This window comes from Festucalex cinctus, chromosome 2, assembly GCF_051991245.1.
Source record: "Festucalex cinctus isolate MCC-2025b chromosome 2, RoL_Fcin_1.0, whole genome shotgun sequence".
NCBI classification, from domain to species: Eukaryota; Metazoa; Chordata; class Actinopteri; order Syngnathiformes; family Syngnathidae; genus Festucalex; species Festucalex cinctus.
The window spans coordinates 33,866,919-33,886,510 of record NC_135412.1 but is presented as its reverse complement, the minus strand read 5'-3'; the positions used below and the strand labels follow the sequence as shown (position 1 = coordinate 33,886,510).

General features: G+C 38.4%; 1 protein-coding gene across 1 annotated transcript; it reads left to right on the top strand.

Moving 5' to 3' along the window:
- Window positions 1–7,444: 7,444 nt before the first annotated feature.
- On the top strand, window positions 7,445–13,108 carry krt8 (keratin 8). Its single transcript, XM_077514767.1, has 8 exons — window positions 7,445–7,936; window positions 9,273–9,481; window positions 9,770–9,830; window positions 10,442–10,537; window positions 10,703–10,867; window positions 11,002–11,127; window positions 11,213–11,477; window positions 12,325–13,108. Exons 1-8 carry the CDS (start codon window positions 7,541–7,543, stop codon window positions 12,582–12,584), a joined length of 1,578 nt encoding a protein of 525 aa, XP_077370893.1. The 5' UTR covers window positions 7,445–7,540; the 3' UTR covers window positions 12,585–13,108.
- Window positions 13,109–19,592: the final 6,484 nt, after the last annotated feature.

Below are 19,592 nucleotides of genomic sequence, written 5' to 3'. Positions count from 1 at the left end.
GTCACATTAGTTGACATTATATTATTTCAGTATTGATTGTATTCGGGGATCACATACAAAAATCATAAATGCTGAATGCTAAAACAGCCAGCAATGAAGGACATCAATGTCGTAAAATCAGGGTCAACAGCATGTCAACATTTGGTTCTCCCACCCAGTCTTACTCCCGACTGAATGATCAAGTTCTGAATTACGCCGATGCTGTCATAACATCACTTGGAAGGGAAGTTCCCCTTTAATTCCTCTAAAGATATGTCACGCCTCAAATGATTCACTTGCCAGAAAGTGTAGAATATTTACGGACATGCGTCAGGTAAATGTGCAAAATTGTCAGCAACCTCAACTCTCCTCTAGTATAATGTAAGTAATGGATTATTTTTATTGTCAGTTTTACGCTACTGTTGGGTCTATTATTATTATTATTATTATTATTATTATTGTTGTTGTTGTTATTATTTATTATTATTATTGACCTGTGCACTGAGGTGGATGTGTTAACCAGACGGCGACTGTTCCGCACTTAAATCATTTTCTCACAAACAAATTTTGGACATGTGGTTCAATCAAGGCCAAAGCTCCTGTCTAGGTCACCGCCCAATGTTTTTCACTCTAATATTTATCGAAAACTTTCCAAAGAACCTGCTGTTCTAGAGGAAAGTGTAGTAAAAGTGTTCCATGCCATCCAAGAGGGAGGGTGCATTTACGCAACTTTAATGGTGTACAATGTTCAAACACGCAACACAATGGGGCCTTAAAACACAAAGGCTTGTTATGTGCATGGCGATTACTGTGTATCCTGACAGGAAGGGCTGCTGGACAACCTGATGTTATTGTTAACTTGAAAAATCCAATCAGGTTGTGAAACAGAAATCCACCGAGTTAACCCAAATGTGTTCATTGGCACTTGAAGCAAAAACACAACAATTATAACGATTCCTCAGAGCCTGTTCTCATGAGGAAAATAAGTAATGAAATTAGTAGAGAACATACATATCGTCACCCTCTTAAAATAATTGCATACTGGTAAGTCTTTTTTTGCCTAAATCATCTCCTCATGATGGAAATGGTTCCATTTTTTTTGTGTATCCTAAAAAACCTGAAAAATAACTTAGGTGATTATTTTAAGAAGGTGTCGATATTTTACTCTCATTGTTTTAAATTACCTTACCAAACTTTTTTTTTTTTTTTTTTGTGCTGTTCTTTAGAAGATGCGTATAGACAAATTTGGAATTGCCAGTGCACAGCGTCGCATTGTCACAGATGTATAATGCCGAACAAAAATGAAAGCGCGTTCACATGAATGTTTCCACGGCCATCTGCTTCTTCGTGGACAACACCCACCATGTTTTTGTGGTTCCAAAAAATAAATACATTAAAATAATTCTTGTACAGTGAAATACTGTATATATTATTTGAAGCCTGAAAACATTGTATTGGGTGGCAGCTTTTCCACTGCAGTGCCTCAATCGATGTGTGGTACTTAACGCTTGGTGTGTGGCGAGCAGTCGCCAACTGTAATTTTTTTGTGATGGTCCACTTCAGTTGCTTGTCATGCCTTAAAATTTGCATAAAACTTCCGCGAACTGACCACCTATATCAATCTAGACCAGCTTGACAATATCCAATGACGTCAACATGTAATGTAGAGAGAAGTGGGAAAACTTTTTTTTAGACTTTTTTTCCTTTTTTTTTAAAAGATTTTTTCCTTTTTTTCTGTTTCCTAACATCTTGTGAAAGCCTATTGTGACATGTCACACGCAGTCTGACCTCAGCACTGATCACATTTGCTAGGGTGGTTAGCACCACACTCCTCCACCGTGTGTGTATTTTGAGGTTAAGTCTGAGAGCGGGTCACGCCCCTCACCACAGGCTGTATGTGCCTTCTGTCACATGCACACACACAAACGCACCCCTACACACAATGGCAACTTGTGACATAGATGAGAACTGACAGAAATTTGTGGATGTTTATGGATTGTGAGGGTAAAAGTCCATCTTGTGTCTGCGTATCCACTCATGTTTGGTGTGGCACATTCCACATTGCTGCTTGACCTCAGTCACAAGAAATATCAGCCCCATGCTTGTGATTAGACAGATGATACACAATCATGCACACTAACGTGTACATGTTGCAATGAGTGACACTGGCAACTGTAAATATGTTCCATTGATTTTATCATCACATTTATCAATAGCCACTAGTTTAGCTTTGTTTTAGTGCAATGTGGGAACCTCTGAGGCTTAGCAGTTTACGTAATAATCAAGCTCCAATTTGTTTGGATTTGAATACAATTGTTTAAAAAAGGGCAGCAGGTGTCTTAGTGGTTAGCACGTCTGCATCACACTGTGGAGGTCATGGGTTCAAATTTTGGCTCTGCTTCTTTTGTATGTTCACGCATGCATTTTCTCCAGTTACATTCCAAAAACATGCATGATTGCTTAATTGAATTATTTGTTCCCTTACATATGTGTATGTCACGTGTAACGTCATGGTTATTCAAACACCAAAGTTCAGTGCGACTTTCAATTTTTTTATTTATTTTTTTTTATTTTTTATTTTTTACCCCCGGAAATGTCGGTTGAATTACCAATTGTACTACTTCAACCTCAGAATTTCTTCTCTAAACGAGGCTGAAGTTTAACCTCTGTACACTTAACAAATGGTATTGCTGCACATAATTACAGTGTTGTGCGATCAGGGACTTGTGTAACAACAATGGCCTTGGCAGGAGCCACTTTTTTGTAGAGTAATAAGAAACCGAGTTGAAATGTGTATAACGACCTTGGCGCTGGATTACATCCATAACATTAACGTCACAAAAAAAATCATAAAACACAATCTCACATTACACAAAATGACTGATGTTATTTTCCATCCATCCATCCATTTTCTGAATCGCTTGTTCCTCACAAGGGTCGCGGGGGGTGCTGGAGCCTATCCCAGCTGGCTATGGGCAGCTATGGTACACCCTAAACTGGTTGCCTGTTTTGTTTTGTTTTCTTAGTAAATGACGTGATGAAATATTATCTATTTAACACAATCAATTATGGATGCTGGTTGATCACCTTCTCAATTTAAAAACAATGTAAAAAAAAAAAAAATGAAATAATGAATTTCCAGTTTGTATTATTGCCAGAAGACTTTTGTTACACTCTTAATTGCAATAATTTTGTATCACCTTTTTTTTTTATGCTTACTTCATGTAAATCCCTATGTAAATCCCCCTTCTCATTATCATTTTTTTTGTATCCAAAATCCTAAATTCCCTTTGGAATCTTTTAGATAAAAAAAAATATATATCTATAAGCCTACTATGTATTCTAGAAAATTCAATTCTCCAAATTTACACACAGCAAAGCACAGTCAATATTGTGGCCACAACTATACTTTTTAAACTATGTAAAGCACTTTGAGTTACAATTTTTTTTTTTGTATGAAAAGTGCTATACAAATAAAGATGAATTGAAAACTCAACTCCTGCTTATGAAACGTATCTTATTGATTCATTCAAGAGCAGACTACCACCCTCATATGATGTGTCTCCAGTGATTAAAAATACACACTAAAACATGAAACAGCATTTATCTCGAAATATGGGAGTCTGCTCTGAACTGGGTTATGATTCATGAGTGCTTGTTAAATTAGTGAAATTCTTCCGAGCACTGTGAAACAAAAGTTCCTGTTTTCTGTAGATTTGAGCTCACCACCCACATGATTCAAAATCTACTGCTTACTCACATTCACAATGGTCGCACTGCAGTCATGTAATTTTCGCAGAGCGACTCTTCTATTGATCTTTGATTTCTCACTCTCTCCCAGTCACATTCGCAACACGGTATTAGTGTTGCCACATGTTCTTTTTGGGAATTTGCTCAGACCTCTCCATGCTTTCGCAGCCCTGTGTCGAATGTCTCTGCTCTCGCTGGCATCCGCTGTGGTTCAAGGAGGATGGGAGTTTTATTTTTGTATATTTCCATGACGATGATGCCGGCTGACGGCCAATGGCGGGAAAAAAGACGGATTAGAAAAAAAAAAAAGATGGAGGAGAGGGGTTGTGGCGTTGAAGCTTGGACTGGTTCGTGTAAGACATGACTCATCATGGCCAGGGACTGGGGGAGGGAGGAGAAGAACGTAGGGCGGGTCTTGGTGGATTACAGCCCAGTGAGGAAAAAAGTGAAGTTACATTGCTGGAACTTATGAGTGATATACTGTATTGCAAACGTGCAAGAATTAGGAATCGGCCACACTATATACTGTGCTAATTTTATTGTAGAAATGCCTTAAACGATAATAAGAATCGTTTTAAAACTCAGCTAGCTAAATAAGGTAACTGGATAGCATGATGCAGTACAGGTTTAACCTATGGCCTATAAAACTACAATGGTGGATAAATTGACATTATTATTACTGACTAGAAAAGTATTATCATTGATTACATTACATACATAAGCTCAACATTTCATATAACAAGGCAAATTCAATTTGAAATACTCAATATTATTGTTGTAATAATAAAATGTTTAGAGTTCACTGAAGGGCACATTAAAATACTTCATATGTACTTCAATGCTTACTGGACTTTTTTTTCTTTTTTATGATGAATATGTTTTACCATAATGGTCTCATTCAAATCTATATTTGTTCTTACCTTAGGATAACCTTTTTTTTTAAAATAATGTTGTGGCAAGTTAGAAAAGAAGGATAGGAATTATATAGTAAACAGAATGCAGATCTTCACATGACTGTAATGTAAAGTGACATAAACACAAACAGTTGGTTAATGCTTTGAATAGCTTTTTAACAATTTAGAAAGGTTCATGCTAAATTGCATTATGTTGTCTATCATGCTCAATGTCCAACAGTAATGAAAACCAGCTGGTTCACAGTGCAGCTCACCTGGTGTGCATTTGCTCAGTGTGCTATTGAAAACTTGACTGTAATAGCCAAAGAATCTTGAGCTCTAAAGCCTCCAAAAACTGCTCACACCACTGCGAAATATCCCCTCGCAGGTTACCTCAGAGGTGATGGATGTTATTTGATGAGAAGTAGAGGGCAAAGACCTTGCCAAAGCCAACAGGTCCACTCTTAGGTCAACTTTGATCACAATCCACTCTAAATCTTATACATCAATCGCTGCAAATATGCCTACATTCTTATTAGAAAGGCCATTGTTATGGGAATGTAAAAACATGCTCCATCATCATGAAAATCTTTAAAATAAGCAAAAAGCAACATTTGGAATGTGAACATAATTTTTATATGAACTTTGTCAGCATTTTCATTTTTGCTAGTATGAAATGATTAAATCTTGTGGTGGTGGGGGCTTTGTTTATAACATGTATTCCAAAAAATGAACCAGCTTTAACAAGGTGTTAAGACAAGATGAGGAGGATTTACACTGAAGAACTGAGAAGTGGTCCAAGCAATGGGACTGCTAACATTAGCATTAGCTGCTAGCTAGCTGCCAACTGGCTGTTACTTTTCTTCTTTTTATTTACTGGTAGAGCATATTATTAATGTTTACGTTCAACATAATTTTACATATATAGGCAGCGATAATATATAAATGTATGTATAATGGTACACTGAATAATGGGGATTGGTATTTACTTGAAAAAAATCTAGGAAATAATTTTCACATCAGAAATTGTAGCTAAACTCCTTGTCAAATGTACCTAGAATTTCTGAGTGCAACAACCTTTACAGCCTAAAAACAGATTGAGCAATCTATCAAAAAACAAAAAAAAAGCAAAAGAAAAAAAAAAGCTTGTTAAATCTGACCAATCTAGCTGGTATGTGTCCGACAGATCCTTTGGTTAAACCAACCACTCTAGAATGGTATAGGTGTTTTCAACCAATATATATTGGTGATTGGGCCAACACATTGGTCATCCTGACCAAGATATCGGGTGATATGTTTTAGAAGTTGACATTTTTTTCTGGAATCCCGCGGGTCAGAGGATTCCCCCCAAAAAGTACAACTGATCGTCACACCCAAGTGGGGCAAGATTTGTTCTCTGCATTTGATCCATCCCCTAATTGGGGAGCAGTGAGCAGCAGCAGAAGCCGTGCTTGGGAATCATGTGGTGATCTAACCCCCCCAATGCCAACCTGTAATGCTGAGTGTCAAGCAGGGAGGCAAATGGGTCCCATTTTTATAGCCTTTGGTATCACCCAGCCAAGGATTGAACCCACAACCTCCCAGTCTCAGGGAAGACACTCTACCAATAGGCCACGTAGGTGCTCACACCTTGTGATCTATCTATCTTACTTAGAATAATTAATACATTTAGAATAGGCCTACGAATCGATACAATAAATATATTTCTAAGTGATCGATCTAGATTTACTTTCTATCTTCTTAATCAATTTCATTGGTTGTTTGGCATACCAATAAAATTGGTATGCCCGTAACCACCCGGAATGGTCAATGTCTGACCAATCTATTGGTGAATCAAGCCAATATGAGCTTAACTGATTGGTAGTTTTTTTTTTTTTTTTTAACCAATGCATTATTAGACTGTACTAGGCTTTTTCAAGTAAATATCACTCTCCATTTTTTCAGTGTACAAATATAAGGTTTCTTACGCCTATTAACTGTATTTCAAAATGACTTGACTGTTAGCTTGCGTGTGTTTATAACTTTGTGCAGCTTGCATATTGCATTAATATTCCGCTGCCACATGCAGCAAATGATCTTAGTGTGCCTCTGTTAAAACAATATAAGAGAAGGAAAAAACGAAAGGAAAGCTTAAATGTGACAAAAACCTACCTTTGCTTTGTGTATGTTTAAATTACTGTTATATGAATCTGTAATAAGTAGATGACGGCTATTATTCATTTTAGGAAATCAATGACAAATTGAATGGCTGGGTTACTTTCAGTTACCACTGAAAAACCTGTCTTGCGGTCTACTTCGACACGTAAAACAGGTGAGAGACTTCCTGCTGTCATATTGAAATGCATGCTAGTTAATGTGTTAAGTGTAACGGTAGTTAAAATAGTGCTAAATAATAACTGAAAGAAACAGGATGAGTAAAGATAATTAATTCCTGAAATTTCACACAAACTCTGTAGCATGTGCTACATTCTGCCTTAACTTTTGTGTGATTCCTTAAGCGAAAGCTTCCACCTTGCCTCTGAAGTACACAGGTTTATTCGGGAAGCTTAATCATACCGGAACAGTTTAGTCTGCACAAAACATTGTTCACAGTAATTAAGCAAAAACAAAGCCAAACATCAAAACGGATGACAATTCGCTCCAAAAAAGGTTTTCTGGAGGCCTGCGGGAAGGTCAGGTAATGGTTTTCAGTGGCTGACAATGTGTCATCAGAGTGTAATATTACAGCCCTGCCTCCAGTCCTTGCCCAGACCTGCAGCCAATGGCAGTTCACCACAGTCTCCTCCCACAGCAACAGGCACTTTAAAACTCCTCACTAGTCTCATCTCTTCCTATCCACTCTGGTCTCTCTTCCTTCTGCTGGCCTGCCTGCCTCGCCGACCTTCATCCAAAAAAGAAAAAAAAAACTCCAGCTCACAATGGCAAGCAGTTACAAGACCACCTCATACACCGTAAGGAGCTCCACTGCCCCGAGGAACTTCAGCAGCAGCTCCTACTCCGGATCGGGAGGGATCACATCTGGCCGCAAGAACTACAGTGTCAGGAGTTCCTACGGGGGTGGCAACAGGGGCTTTGGAGGGGCCGGCATCACCAGCGTCAGCAGCTACGGCCTCGGATCCGCCATAGGTGGATCGGGCATGGGCTTTGTGGGTGGCATGGGACTTGGTCAGGTGCCCATCACCGCCGTGTCTGTGAACAAGAGTCTGCTGACCCCTCTCAACTTGTCCATCGACCCCACCATCCAGGCTGTCCGCACCCAAGAGAAGGAGCAGATCAAGACCCTCAACAACCGCTTTGCCTCTTTCATTGACAAGGTAAGCAGAACAAATTGTTCCAGCAGAGTAACGGACGCTCATTTCAACTTTGTCTGCACATGCATTCATTTAAACAGTGAGCTCATGCAGAAACGGGCTCCCAATCACAAAAGAGAGCAAGAGCGATAGCAAAGGGCGTGTCAGGCCAAAGCACACGTTACCTTGGGACTGGTTTCCTCCCTTTAGTTGGGGTGGGGCGCTTTCTTACTTCCCACTGGCCCCCACCACTGGACTTTAGAACGGAGTGTGCAGCCCCCCCCAGTATTTTATCGACAGAATCCATGGTCTCAGGACCGTGTGCCCTCTTAAGGCCACAGCAGTGGGTTAATATTTAAAAAGGCCTGCTGGTTTCATGTTCGGCTCAACAGCAGCTGTGAAGCTGTGTAGTGCAACAAGAACAAACTTTCCATCTTGTGGGGCAAGCCAAAAACTTATACTGAAGACCCAAGACTCTCTGGCTGTTTGTAAATTAGATTCCCCTGTGGACCCTACTCCCGACCTGTTCTGTCACACCTTTTGCTTGGTTAAATATTTACTCTCTCTCTCTCTCTCTCTCTCTCTCTCTCTCTCTCTCTCTCTCTCTCTCTCTCTCTCTCTCTCTCTCTCTCTCTCCCCCCCCCCCCATCTATCCGCCTGCAGATGAAACTTTGCTCCAACCCACCCTCCTCTCCTACTCCCTTTCATTTGCCTGCAAAAGGCTTCCTACAACAAAAACAGGAAGGTGCAGGGGTGATGGGTTAACTCACTCCATTCCTCCATCACCATCTTTTTCCAGCCAGGCTAACTTCACTCCTGAAGCCACCCACCCCGCCCCCCTCTAACCCTCCCTCCCACTCATCCCCTGTCGGGATGCATGTACTACGTCAGGCCTTCCTTTCTAAAAAGGCAACCTGCAAAGCTCCAAAGGCAGATAAGATCAACAAAGACTATAGAAGGCGAACAGGAGGCATGGCGAGGTTGATGGATGTTAAGAGGTGGCAGGAGTATTTATAATATCAGTGATACTCACAAAATATATTTAATTCAAGCCAGTGGAAATGAAAAAAGAATAATAATAAAAAAAATACAAATAATATAAAATAATCAAAATAATGATAATAGTAATAATAATACACTCAAGACTTTAAACCATATATATGTGTGTGTGTGTTTTGAAATGAAGTCCATTAAATGACATTTTAAGATAATCTCTTCGATATTTATAGGCCAGTATTGCCCACAAACATAAATACACGAACCATACATTATGTGTGTCTATACAAACATACAGTCATTAATTAAGTCTAAGCTCTTCCAGCTTCATTCATCACGTCTTGGTGCCATTTCTTTTCCTCAGGTGCGCTTCCTGGAGCAGCAGAACAAAATGCTGGAGACCAAGTGGAACCTGCTGCAGGGCCAGACCACCACGCGCTCCAACATCGACGCCATGTTTGAGGCCTACATCGCCAACCTGCGCAGACAGCTCGACAGCCTGGGCAACGACAAGATGAAGCTGGAGGCCGACCTGCACAATATGCAAGGTCTGGTAGAGGACTTCAAGAACAAGTGAGTGCCACTACCACTACATTAAAAAGAAACTCAAACAAGACATTAATACATAAGTGGCTGCACATTGCACACAGCAGCATGCAGGCCTGCACATGTCTCCAATGCAAATACTTGATGTGTTGTTGGTATTCATTTGTTTCCACAAACCATCTGAGTTTAGCTGACTCCCCAGGGAGGTTTTGGGATGGATGCCTTGCACCCCCTAGTGTTACATTTGTGTATAATTCACCAAGCAGAATCATGTGGATGGAATAAGTACTTGAATGTGTTCTTTTTGTCTGGCAGGTATGAAGATGAGATCAACAAGCGTACAGAGTGTGAGAATGACTTTGTCCTCATCAAGAAGGTAAGTTGGATTCAATTCAATTGCAATTACAGCTTCAAACGGCAAGAAAAGTTGACTTGAGGCACTTTTCAAGTGAAGCATGTTTAGAAGTAGACACAGGAAACAGAATATAATCCAAGGCAAGTCTAATGCGTTGCTATCAATTGAAAATAACCTTGTATTACCAAATTGTGATTATTTTTTTTTCATTAAAAGAAAAAAAGAGCAGCACATTGGTCTAGTAGCACATCAGTCTCACATTGCTTGGTATGAATCTTGTTTGAGGCCTTTTTGAGTGGAGTGTGTATGTCTCCCTGTTATTTCATGTATTTTAGGTGGGTGGTCTTAACTTCTTTCGACATAAAATAAATAAATAAATAAATAAATAATAGTTTAGGGGGTGGGGGTTGGGGGGCGGGGCTACATTTTTAAAATTAAAAATGCATTAAAATTCCATGAATGTTGCATTTAATTATCTTTCAAATATGTAAAAATCATGCATTTTTATTTAATTCAACTTGGAGTCTTGAAAAAATGTCATCAATTCCCGTCCTGCCATTCTCCCATAACAATGGATTGTTTAAAATGTTCCATCAGTGTCCAAACTGAATGCAATCTTATATTTCCTGTAGGATGTGGATGAGGCCTACATGAATAAGGTCGAGCTGGAGGCCAAGCTGGAAAGTTTGACAGACGAGATCAACTTCCTCAGGTCCATCTATGAGGAGGTATGGAGGGAAAAAAAAACAAAAACAAAAAAACAAAAAACAAACAGGCGCATCAAACTAATTTCTTGAAGCACTTGATGGTTACATGATCTCTGTTTTTCTGTTGTCTGTATGGCATTCTGGGTGAAATTAAAGATTTTGTTTTGTTTTGTTATTCTTATCTAGGAACTGCGTGAGCTCCAGAGCCAGATCAAGGACACATCAGTCATTGTGGAGATGGACAACAGCCGTAACCTGGACATGGACGCTATCGTAGCGGAGGTGAAGGCTCAGTACGAGGACATCGCCAACCGCACCCGCGCTGAGGCAGAGACATGGTACAAGACCAAGGTGAAGAGGAACTTTTTGGCTATTTTCATCAAACGTCTTCAATGTCTCAATGAAAGTAGGATGTTTTTGTTTTTTTTGTTTGTCAGTCATACTCATCCAAAGCTTCCCTTGTTTGTTTGCCAACATTCCTCTAGTATGAGGAGATGCAGACGTCTGCCAACAGATACGGAGATGACCTGAGAGCTACCAGAACGGATATTGCCGACCTCAACCGCATGATCCAGAGGCTGACATCCGAGATTGACGGCGTTAAGGGACAGGTAAGGATGAATCGTTCACATCACACATGAAACCCAAGTAATCAGATGAAGTGCATTCACATTCATTGTTTCCACCTTCTTGCAGCGTGCCAACCTGGAGGCTCAGATCGCTGAAGCCGAGGAGCGCGGCGAGCTGGCAGTGAAGGACGCCAAGGCCCGCATCAAAGATTTGGAGGACGCCTTGCAGAGAGCCAAGCAGGACATGGCCCGCCAGATCCGCGAGTACCAGGACCTGATGAACGTCAAGCTGGCCCTGGACATCGAGATCGCCACCTACAGGAAGCTGTTGGAGGGCGAGGAGGACAGGCTGGCAAACGGCATCAAGGCCATCAACATCTCCAAACAGAGCAGTAAGTGCTGTTTTGGGAAGAAGTTATACTAGGGAGAACACTCTTACTGTCTGCTGCTTTATTAAGTTCAGGCAATTTTATGTTTTCAAAGAAGAATATAGATAGAATGAAATAGGTGAGACAATTCACAAATTGTTCCCAATGCGGCACAGTACACATTTATCACAAAACAGAAAATATACTCTGTATTCAATATGAAATGCACCTCAAACAAGAAGTCGGCCGGACAGACACTGACATTTTTTTTTACTTAATTCCACAACAGTCACATTACAATACTGTAGTAGAAAGTAGGGATGTTCGATACCACTTTTGTTCAAGTCGCCGATACTGATACCGAGCGCCAATACCATTAGTACTTTTGATACATAAAGTAAATAAATTAATATGCAAAAATGGCAAGATAACAGTATGCATCTATGCCACATATATATCTGGAGTAGTTCAGAATCAGCATTTATGTGATAAGATAAATGTTTCAAATGAACTAAACCACACTTTCACTAGCAATGCTGGCTAAATATAAATGTTAATGAGTGCAGATTCCTGCAGACATGTTTTGCTATGGGAACTTGGTTATAAAATGTTATTTCTTGCCTGACCACCCAAATAGAGGACAGAAAAAAATGCTGACGTTATTGTGCACCAGCTAGCTAGAGGTGAATTTGAAATCCAAATGGACAAAAATAAATAAATAAATAAATTAGCACCCATAGGCATTGTGGAAGCAGGGTAGACTGTTGGGAATAAAGTAAAATGATGTAATATTTGCTCAATTTCATGGAGCAAATATTAGAATTTAGGTTGTAAAAGTAGGTCAGCGCCTCAATCATGACTTCATTTACAGCAAGCTACGGCGGCATGGACACCCTGAAGAGCGGCTACTCCAGCGCCTACTCCAGCGGTGGCTACGGCAGCGGTGGCTACGGCAGCGGTGGCTACGGCAGCAGCAGCGGTAGCTACGGCAGCGGCGCCTACGGCAGCGGCGCCTACGGCAGCGGCGGCAGCGGCTACAACATCCAGACCAAGAAGAACGTGGTCATCAAGATGATCGAGACCAAGGACGGCCAAGTAGTGTCTGAGTCCTCCGAGGTCATCGAGGATTGAGCTACTGTAGTTTACAGGCAACTCAGCGTGCTCTGAGCTCCCTTTGCCCTTCTCTGGTAGTTTTTACACTTACATTTCAACTCCCACCTAACTTTTTGTAATTAACATGTCTGAAGCTTGCCAGTCACTCTCCCGTAGAGCCTTAAACAACAAGCAATAAAGTATCTTTATGCTACCAATTACCTGAAAGGGACCAAAGAATCTATTTTGTATGTCTGATACTTGAGTGTTGTCTGAAAGTGACGTTAAAGTGAAGGCAAATCCAAAATTTGAATATATGCAACAGCTACTCCACTCACAAAGGACTGCTCCCCCTCTGGTGAATAGTGGTGTTGTCGAAGGAATGTGAATGTGCTGACTTGTCGATGGTCTAACTAATGTCTCTAAAATACCTGCTAGAGTAGGTAGTGCATGTCTTCCCCATGCGTGTCCTTAACCATTTGACCTCCCAGGAGAGCGCCCACATGATAGTGTAGTCCCGCGGTGCTGTTTTTGCTACCACACCAAATAAAAATGTGTCTCAACATGATGTGTTGCTTTCCATTTGTACAACTCACAGATTACATAACACACTATTACAAAAAATGGAACCCCCAAGATGCCAGGTACTTGAGGTATCTGTTGAGTGCCAGATTGTGGGGAGTCCAGAAATAATAAAGAAGAAAAAAAAAAAAACAGTGTTCCAGAGGTAATTGTTATTAATGATTAGACACTAATGTAAATAGTAATAAATAATAAAATGATAAATAATTTCACAGATGCCTTGACGACATCATCTGCCTCCCACTGACCAACACTCCTGGTATACCAATTTAAAAGTCCCTGACTGTCATAGCCATAGTTGTTTTCAGTGTATGTGGTTGCGCTATCTAACAAAAAATATTCAATATTGACTCGACTGCCTTTCTGCGTAATAATTTAATATAACGTGATGTGCTCATCAGTGTATTTTAAAATTTGAGCTAACAAAAGCTAGAAAACTGGTAAGGACCATCGGACTGTGTTCCAAAATTTGAATGTGCAGCGTCTGCAGTGTATTCGCAATTTTGCATGTATGGAAATAAAAGCTAGTATAAGTATGTTGATCTTTGCTCTATGCTATTATTCTTCACGCAACTGTTGCGAACAGATGAACATGCCATGATGGCACAGAAAGTGAGGAAATTGAGCCTGCGATTGTCTGGCAACCAGTTCAGTGTGTACCCCGCCTACTGCCCAAAGCCAGCTGAGATAGGCTCCAGCACCCCGCGCGACCCTTGTGTGAGGAAGAAGCGGTCAAGAAAATGGATGGATGGATGGATGGATTAAATTCAGCGGGCGGCACGGTGAATGACTGGTTAGTATGTTCGCTTCCCAGTGCTGAGGACACAAGATTGCGTCCGGGCTTTGGCCTTTCTGGGTGGAGTTTGCATGTTCTCCCCGTGCCTGCGTGGGTTGTCTCCGGGTACTCCAGTTTCCTCCCACATTCTAAAGACATGCACAACAGGTTAATTGAACACTAAATTGATCCTAGGTGTGAGTGCGTGTTCATCTCTGTCTGCTCCGGATTGGCTGGCATCCAGTTCCTTTCCTTTTATTATTTTTTGAACATATAAACAGATGAACAGCAGAGATAAAACAAAAAACAACAACAATCAAAATAGAAGAAAATCCCAATAACATAATCATTCAATTAATCATAACTTACATGTTCAAAAGGGAGTAGGAAGAAGTTAAAAACTTATCTAGTCCTACCCCTTTTACTAAATATATTTAAACTTATTTCATTATTAATACAATTTTAATTTACTAATTATTAAAAATAATAATAAAATAATAAATGATATATATAACCCAAGTTATATATATATATATATATATATATATATATATATATGTATATACACAAGTGCACTTAACATATTCACATTTACCAAAAACATATATACATAAATTTACTAAACATATACCATAATACCTATCCAGATCACTTACACATACTCACATGTACATTTTTCATATACTGGTCTGACATAGATAATTTTTTTGAACTTTACTTTTAAACATTTTTTTAAACTCCAGTATTGAATCACAATTTTTCAGAGCAATTTCCAAATGATTCCACAGATCAACACCTTTTACAGATACACACCTTTGCTTAATATTTGTTCTTGTTTTGGGTTTTTTGTACACCCTTGTACCCCTTATATCATAAGGACTGTGTCTAATTTCAAATAACTTCTGAATACTGTGGCAGAGTAAATTGTTATAAACTTTAAACATTATTTGTGCTATTTTAAAATCCACCAAGTCATAAAATTTCATTGCATTTAATTTAATAAATAGTGGATGTGTTGGCTCTGTATACTTTGATCCATTAAGAATTCTTATAGCTTTCTTTTGCAATTTGAAAACGGTGTTAGTATTTGTTTTATATGCCATTCCCCATAATTCCACACAATAGGTCAAATATGGTAATAATAGTGAACTATATAATATATATAATGATTTCATGTTTAAAACATCCTTACTTTTATAGAGTATCCCTATGATTTTTGACATTTTCCTTTTAACAGTTTCTATGTGTGGCTTCCAACATAATTTATCATCGATAATAACTCCAAGGAATTTATTTTCATTCACCCTTTCTATTTCAATTGAATTCACCATAATTTTGACTTGATGTAGTGATTTGTCTCGTGCCAAAAACTATGAACTTGGTTTTATTTAAATTCAATGATAATTTATTTACATCAAACCATTTTTTTAATATATTCAATTCATACTCCACAGTAGTCAGAAGCTGCTTCAGGTTTTCTCCTGAACAATAGAAAGTTGTATCATCAGCAAATAAGACACTTTTCAATGTTTTTGAGACACAGCAAATATCATTTATATACAGTATAAATAATTTAGGGCCGAGCACAGACCCTTGGGGAACTCCATGAGTGATCTTCATGTGTTCTGATTGTACATTATTAAACTGCACATACTGATATCTATTTTCCAAATAACTTTTCATCCACTTATAAGCTAAACCTCTTATTCCATATTTCTTTAATTTATTCATTAATATAGAATGATCTATAGTATCAAAAGCTTTTTTTAAATCCATAAAAATCCCAACAGTAAATTTTTTATTATCTATTTCGGTAGATATTGCTTCTACAAGCTCCATGACTGCCATTGAGGTGGTCCGTTTTTCTCTAAACCCATATTGGGTTTCACATAAGAGCTTATGTTTCTCAATAAAATTATCCAATCTATATGAAAATAATTTTTCTAGAATTTTTGAGAACTGTGGCAACAATAATATTGGTCTGTAGTTATTAAACGTGTGTCTTTCTCCACTTTTATGAACAGGAATGACTTTGGCTATCTTCATTTTTGATGGAAATATACCAGTTTTAAATGATAAATTACAAATATATGTAAAAGGTTGTACAATATATTCTATAATACTTTTTACTAATGTCATATCAATGTTAAGACAGTCAGTAGACTTTTTATTTTTTAATGTTTCCACAACATTTAATACTTCAATATCATTAACACCATTAAGGAACATAGTGGATGAATTATTTACAATGTTCTTATCTATTTCACGTTTGTTTCTTGGCTCTGGGATTTTGTTTGCCAAGTTGCTGCCCACGTTAACTAGATATTCATTAAAATTATTAGCTATGTCAGAAATTTCATCAATTACCATATCGTTATCTTTTATAAAATATTGTGGAAAATTTGTTTTTTTAGAACTTTTTTTAATTACATGATTTAGTGTTTTCCATATTTCTTGTGTATTGCTTTTATTCTGTTCTAATAATTCATAGTAATAATCTTTCTTTCTTATTCGAATAATATTTGCTAATTTATTTTTATAGATCTTATACTTTGTTTCAGCTTCCACAGTTCTCAATTTAATAAATCTTTTATATAAATTATTTTTCTTTTTACATGCCTTCTGTATCCCCTTCGTCATCCATGTCTTATTTGGACCTTTATACTTTCTTGTAATCTTAATTAATGGACAATGTTTATTATATAAAGAAATAATGGTTGACTGAAATTCACTATATGCAATATCAGGATCGTTATTTGAATAAACCTCAGACCAGTTGTGTTTCTCTAAATCCAACTTAAAGGCAGCCATGGAGCGTGTTGTTCTTGCTGTAGTTTCAAATGTGTAAGTAATCGGCTTCATTTTTTTATCAAAATAATCATAAAAAATTGCAAAAATCGGGAGGTGATCACTTATATTATTAATAAGGAGTCCACTTTCTATTTTAAGGTCAATTTTATTTGTGAATATATTATCAGTTCAGTGTGTACCCCGCCTACTGCCCGACGCCGGCTGGGATAGGCTCCAGTACCCCCGTGACCCATGTGAGGAATAAGCAGTTAAGAAAATGGAGGGATTGATTAAATTCACCCATTATCGCCCTCTATCACCAATAGATAAATGCAGTTCAGCTAACAAAGCAGTCACTTAGCCTTTATAAAAGTTTCCCCTCTTATGAGGATTATTTAGTTACAGTATGTAGGCCTCTACACAATTTAGCGAATGTAACTGCATAGAGCCAAAAAATGCCCAATGTAAAATCACTATACCTGCATTGGACTCTAAATTGTTGAGGTTTAGGTTTTTACAGCAAACGTGTGTGACTGATGTTTCCCAAACTGGATTGAGCCAGACACTTATTTTACATTCAAAACATCTAAAGACACAAAAAAACGTACATGTCACAGAAAATATCATTCCTAATATACTGAAGAGCAGGGGGCAACCCCCCCCCACAATATAAAAAAAAAAAAAAAAAAAAAAAAACTTTGAAAAAGAGTAATTGGATATGCACCTAGTCGACTGTACTCTAAACACAAACACTGCGATGTGTGTTGCATGACGTAACCATGCATGCCCATATACAGTGAACACTGATTTGACACATGCTAACATCTTACATGTTAACATTAACATTGCAACCATCTTAACAACTGTTTTCAACTTTCAGACACAAAGTCAATGCATCGTCTTCCACTTGGAGACCTATTATTTCCTATGTTTGTGTTTTCAGGCTCACAGTTTTTCATGTACGAAAACAGAAAATGAAGCACATCGAGTTGCCTTGTGTATGAAGTGCGCTATATAAATGAAATTGCTTTGCCTTGCCTTAACAGAAGTCCAAAACAACTTACAGAAGGCTTACTACAATGGGATGGTTGAGAGGCACCGGGTTGTGGCAATTCTCCAGTCCAAGTCAAACATAGTACAACAACATGTACAACAACATGTTTATATCTAAATGGGAAAGTTCATCTTATATGACAGGAAAAGTTGTAAAGTCCAAACTCCAGTTTTAGTTTACAAGAACACTCTTGGCATTTACAAAAAGGATTCTTCAGAAGCGGCCAGTGTGGCTAAGGAACCACCATATGGCTGCACATTCATCTTTGCATAGCTTTGTCGCTTTCTTCTTTTGGGTGGAATCTCAAAGCAGTTGGTGGAAAAGAGATACAAAGTCAACTTTGTGTTTGCCAAACTGGAGTCAAAGCCTTCAATCCATAATGGCTGCTTCCACCACCAATGAAGTTCTTACAAAAAAAACCTTAAATGATGGAGCAATGAATCCGTTTAATTTGCGTTTTATTTTTTTTTCTCCAGGGGAAAACAAACCAGTATTCTTTTAGATGCACACTGACTAAAATGCAAATGAACACAACCAAATATGAAACCACAGCAACACCTGCAGGGATGCCTATCTCATGAATATCAAGCAAGAAACGCTTTTAAGTTTTGCCAATATAAATAAAATTTGTCAATCCAGAAAAACCTGTCTTAAAACTGAAGTATTGGCACTGAAAAAAAATGCATTGAAAAATACAATACAATACAAAAAAAAAACACATTTTGTCATAAATATCCATGCATTAATACCTAATGAATGATGTCAACTAATTAGAAAATGAAAAACCTGTTTAGTATTTACTAACAAACAAATGGGAATGAAAGAAAACCTGAGGGTTGGTTGAATTTTTAAAGTAACACTTGCAACTGCTCAATATGACGACTAGGGGGCGGCAGTTTACCGGCAAACTGGAGTCCTGTTGCCTTTCACGTCAGGCACTGCCTGGCCACACCCTGTTGACATCGAGACTATTGGGAGTCTTTTTTTTTTTTTTTTTTGTTAAATCCCATCATGTGATTTTTTAAATCTGGCTATGGCGTGTAGAGTGTGTATTGTTATGTTCCCCAAAATATTAAGAACACTTCTTGATATGATGCAGGGATGTGACGTCATAGAAATTTAAACTAAAGGAATGGCTCTATGACAGTATCAATCAACACTGCATTGCAGTTTTTGTAATGAAGCCTTGGCAACTACACAACATAGTACATGCTTGTTAATAACACTGGCAAAAAGTGTTGCACAAAAAAGGCTCACACACAATCATGTCATGATCAAAGGCAATATGCCTGAGAAATTTTAACCCTAAAGAAATGTAATTGCATATCTAATTACAAAAAAAAAAAAAGAAGACCTTTAAAGAAGAATGCCATCAAGGGTGGAGCAGAGCATGTAGAGGCATGAATGTAATTCTGCTTTCCAGAAGTAGATCAAGTGAATCATACCAACTTATCCACGAGAACCTGAAAGAAAAGAAATCTGGTTCACATATGAGGTCTGGTTCACATATTTTATGTATAAGTAGAATATATTAAAAAGGATTTCAAGAGATACGCAACCAAAGTTAATTACAGTCTAGGAAAAGTGTACTAAATGTGCATGCACTTGATAAGTTTAGATCACAGCTGGACAAACTCAGTCCTCGAGGGCCAGAGTCCTGCAGGTTTTGGAAGTTTTCCTTCTCCAACACAGCTGATATATGATCAGATAATCAGCAAGCTCTGCATAAGCCTGATAACGATCCTGTTGATTGGAATTAGCTTGTGCTGGAAGAGGGAAACCTCCATAACCTGCAGGACTTCGGCCCTCGCGGCCCGCCCCTGGTTTAGATGGATGTTAAATTGAA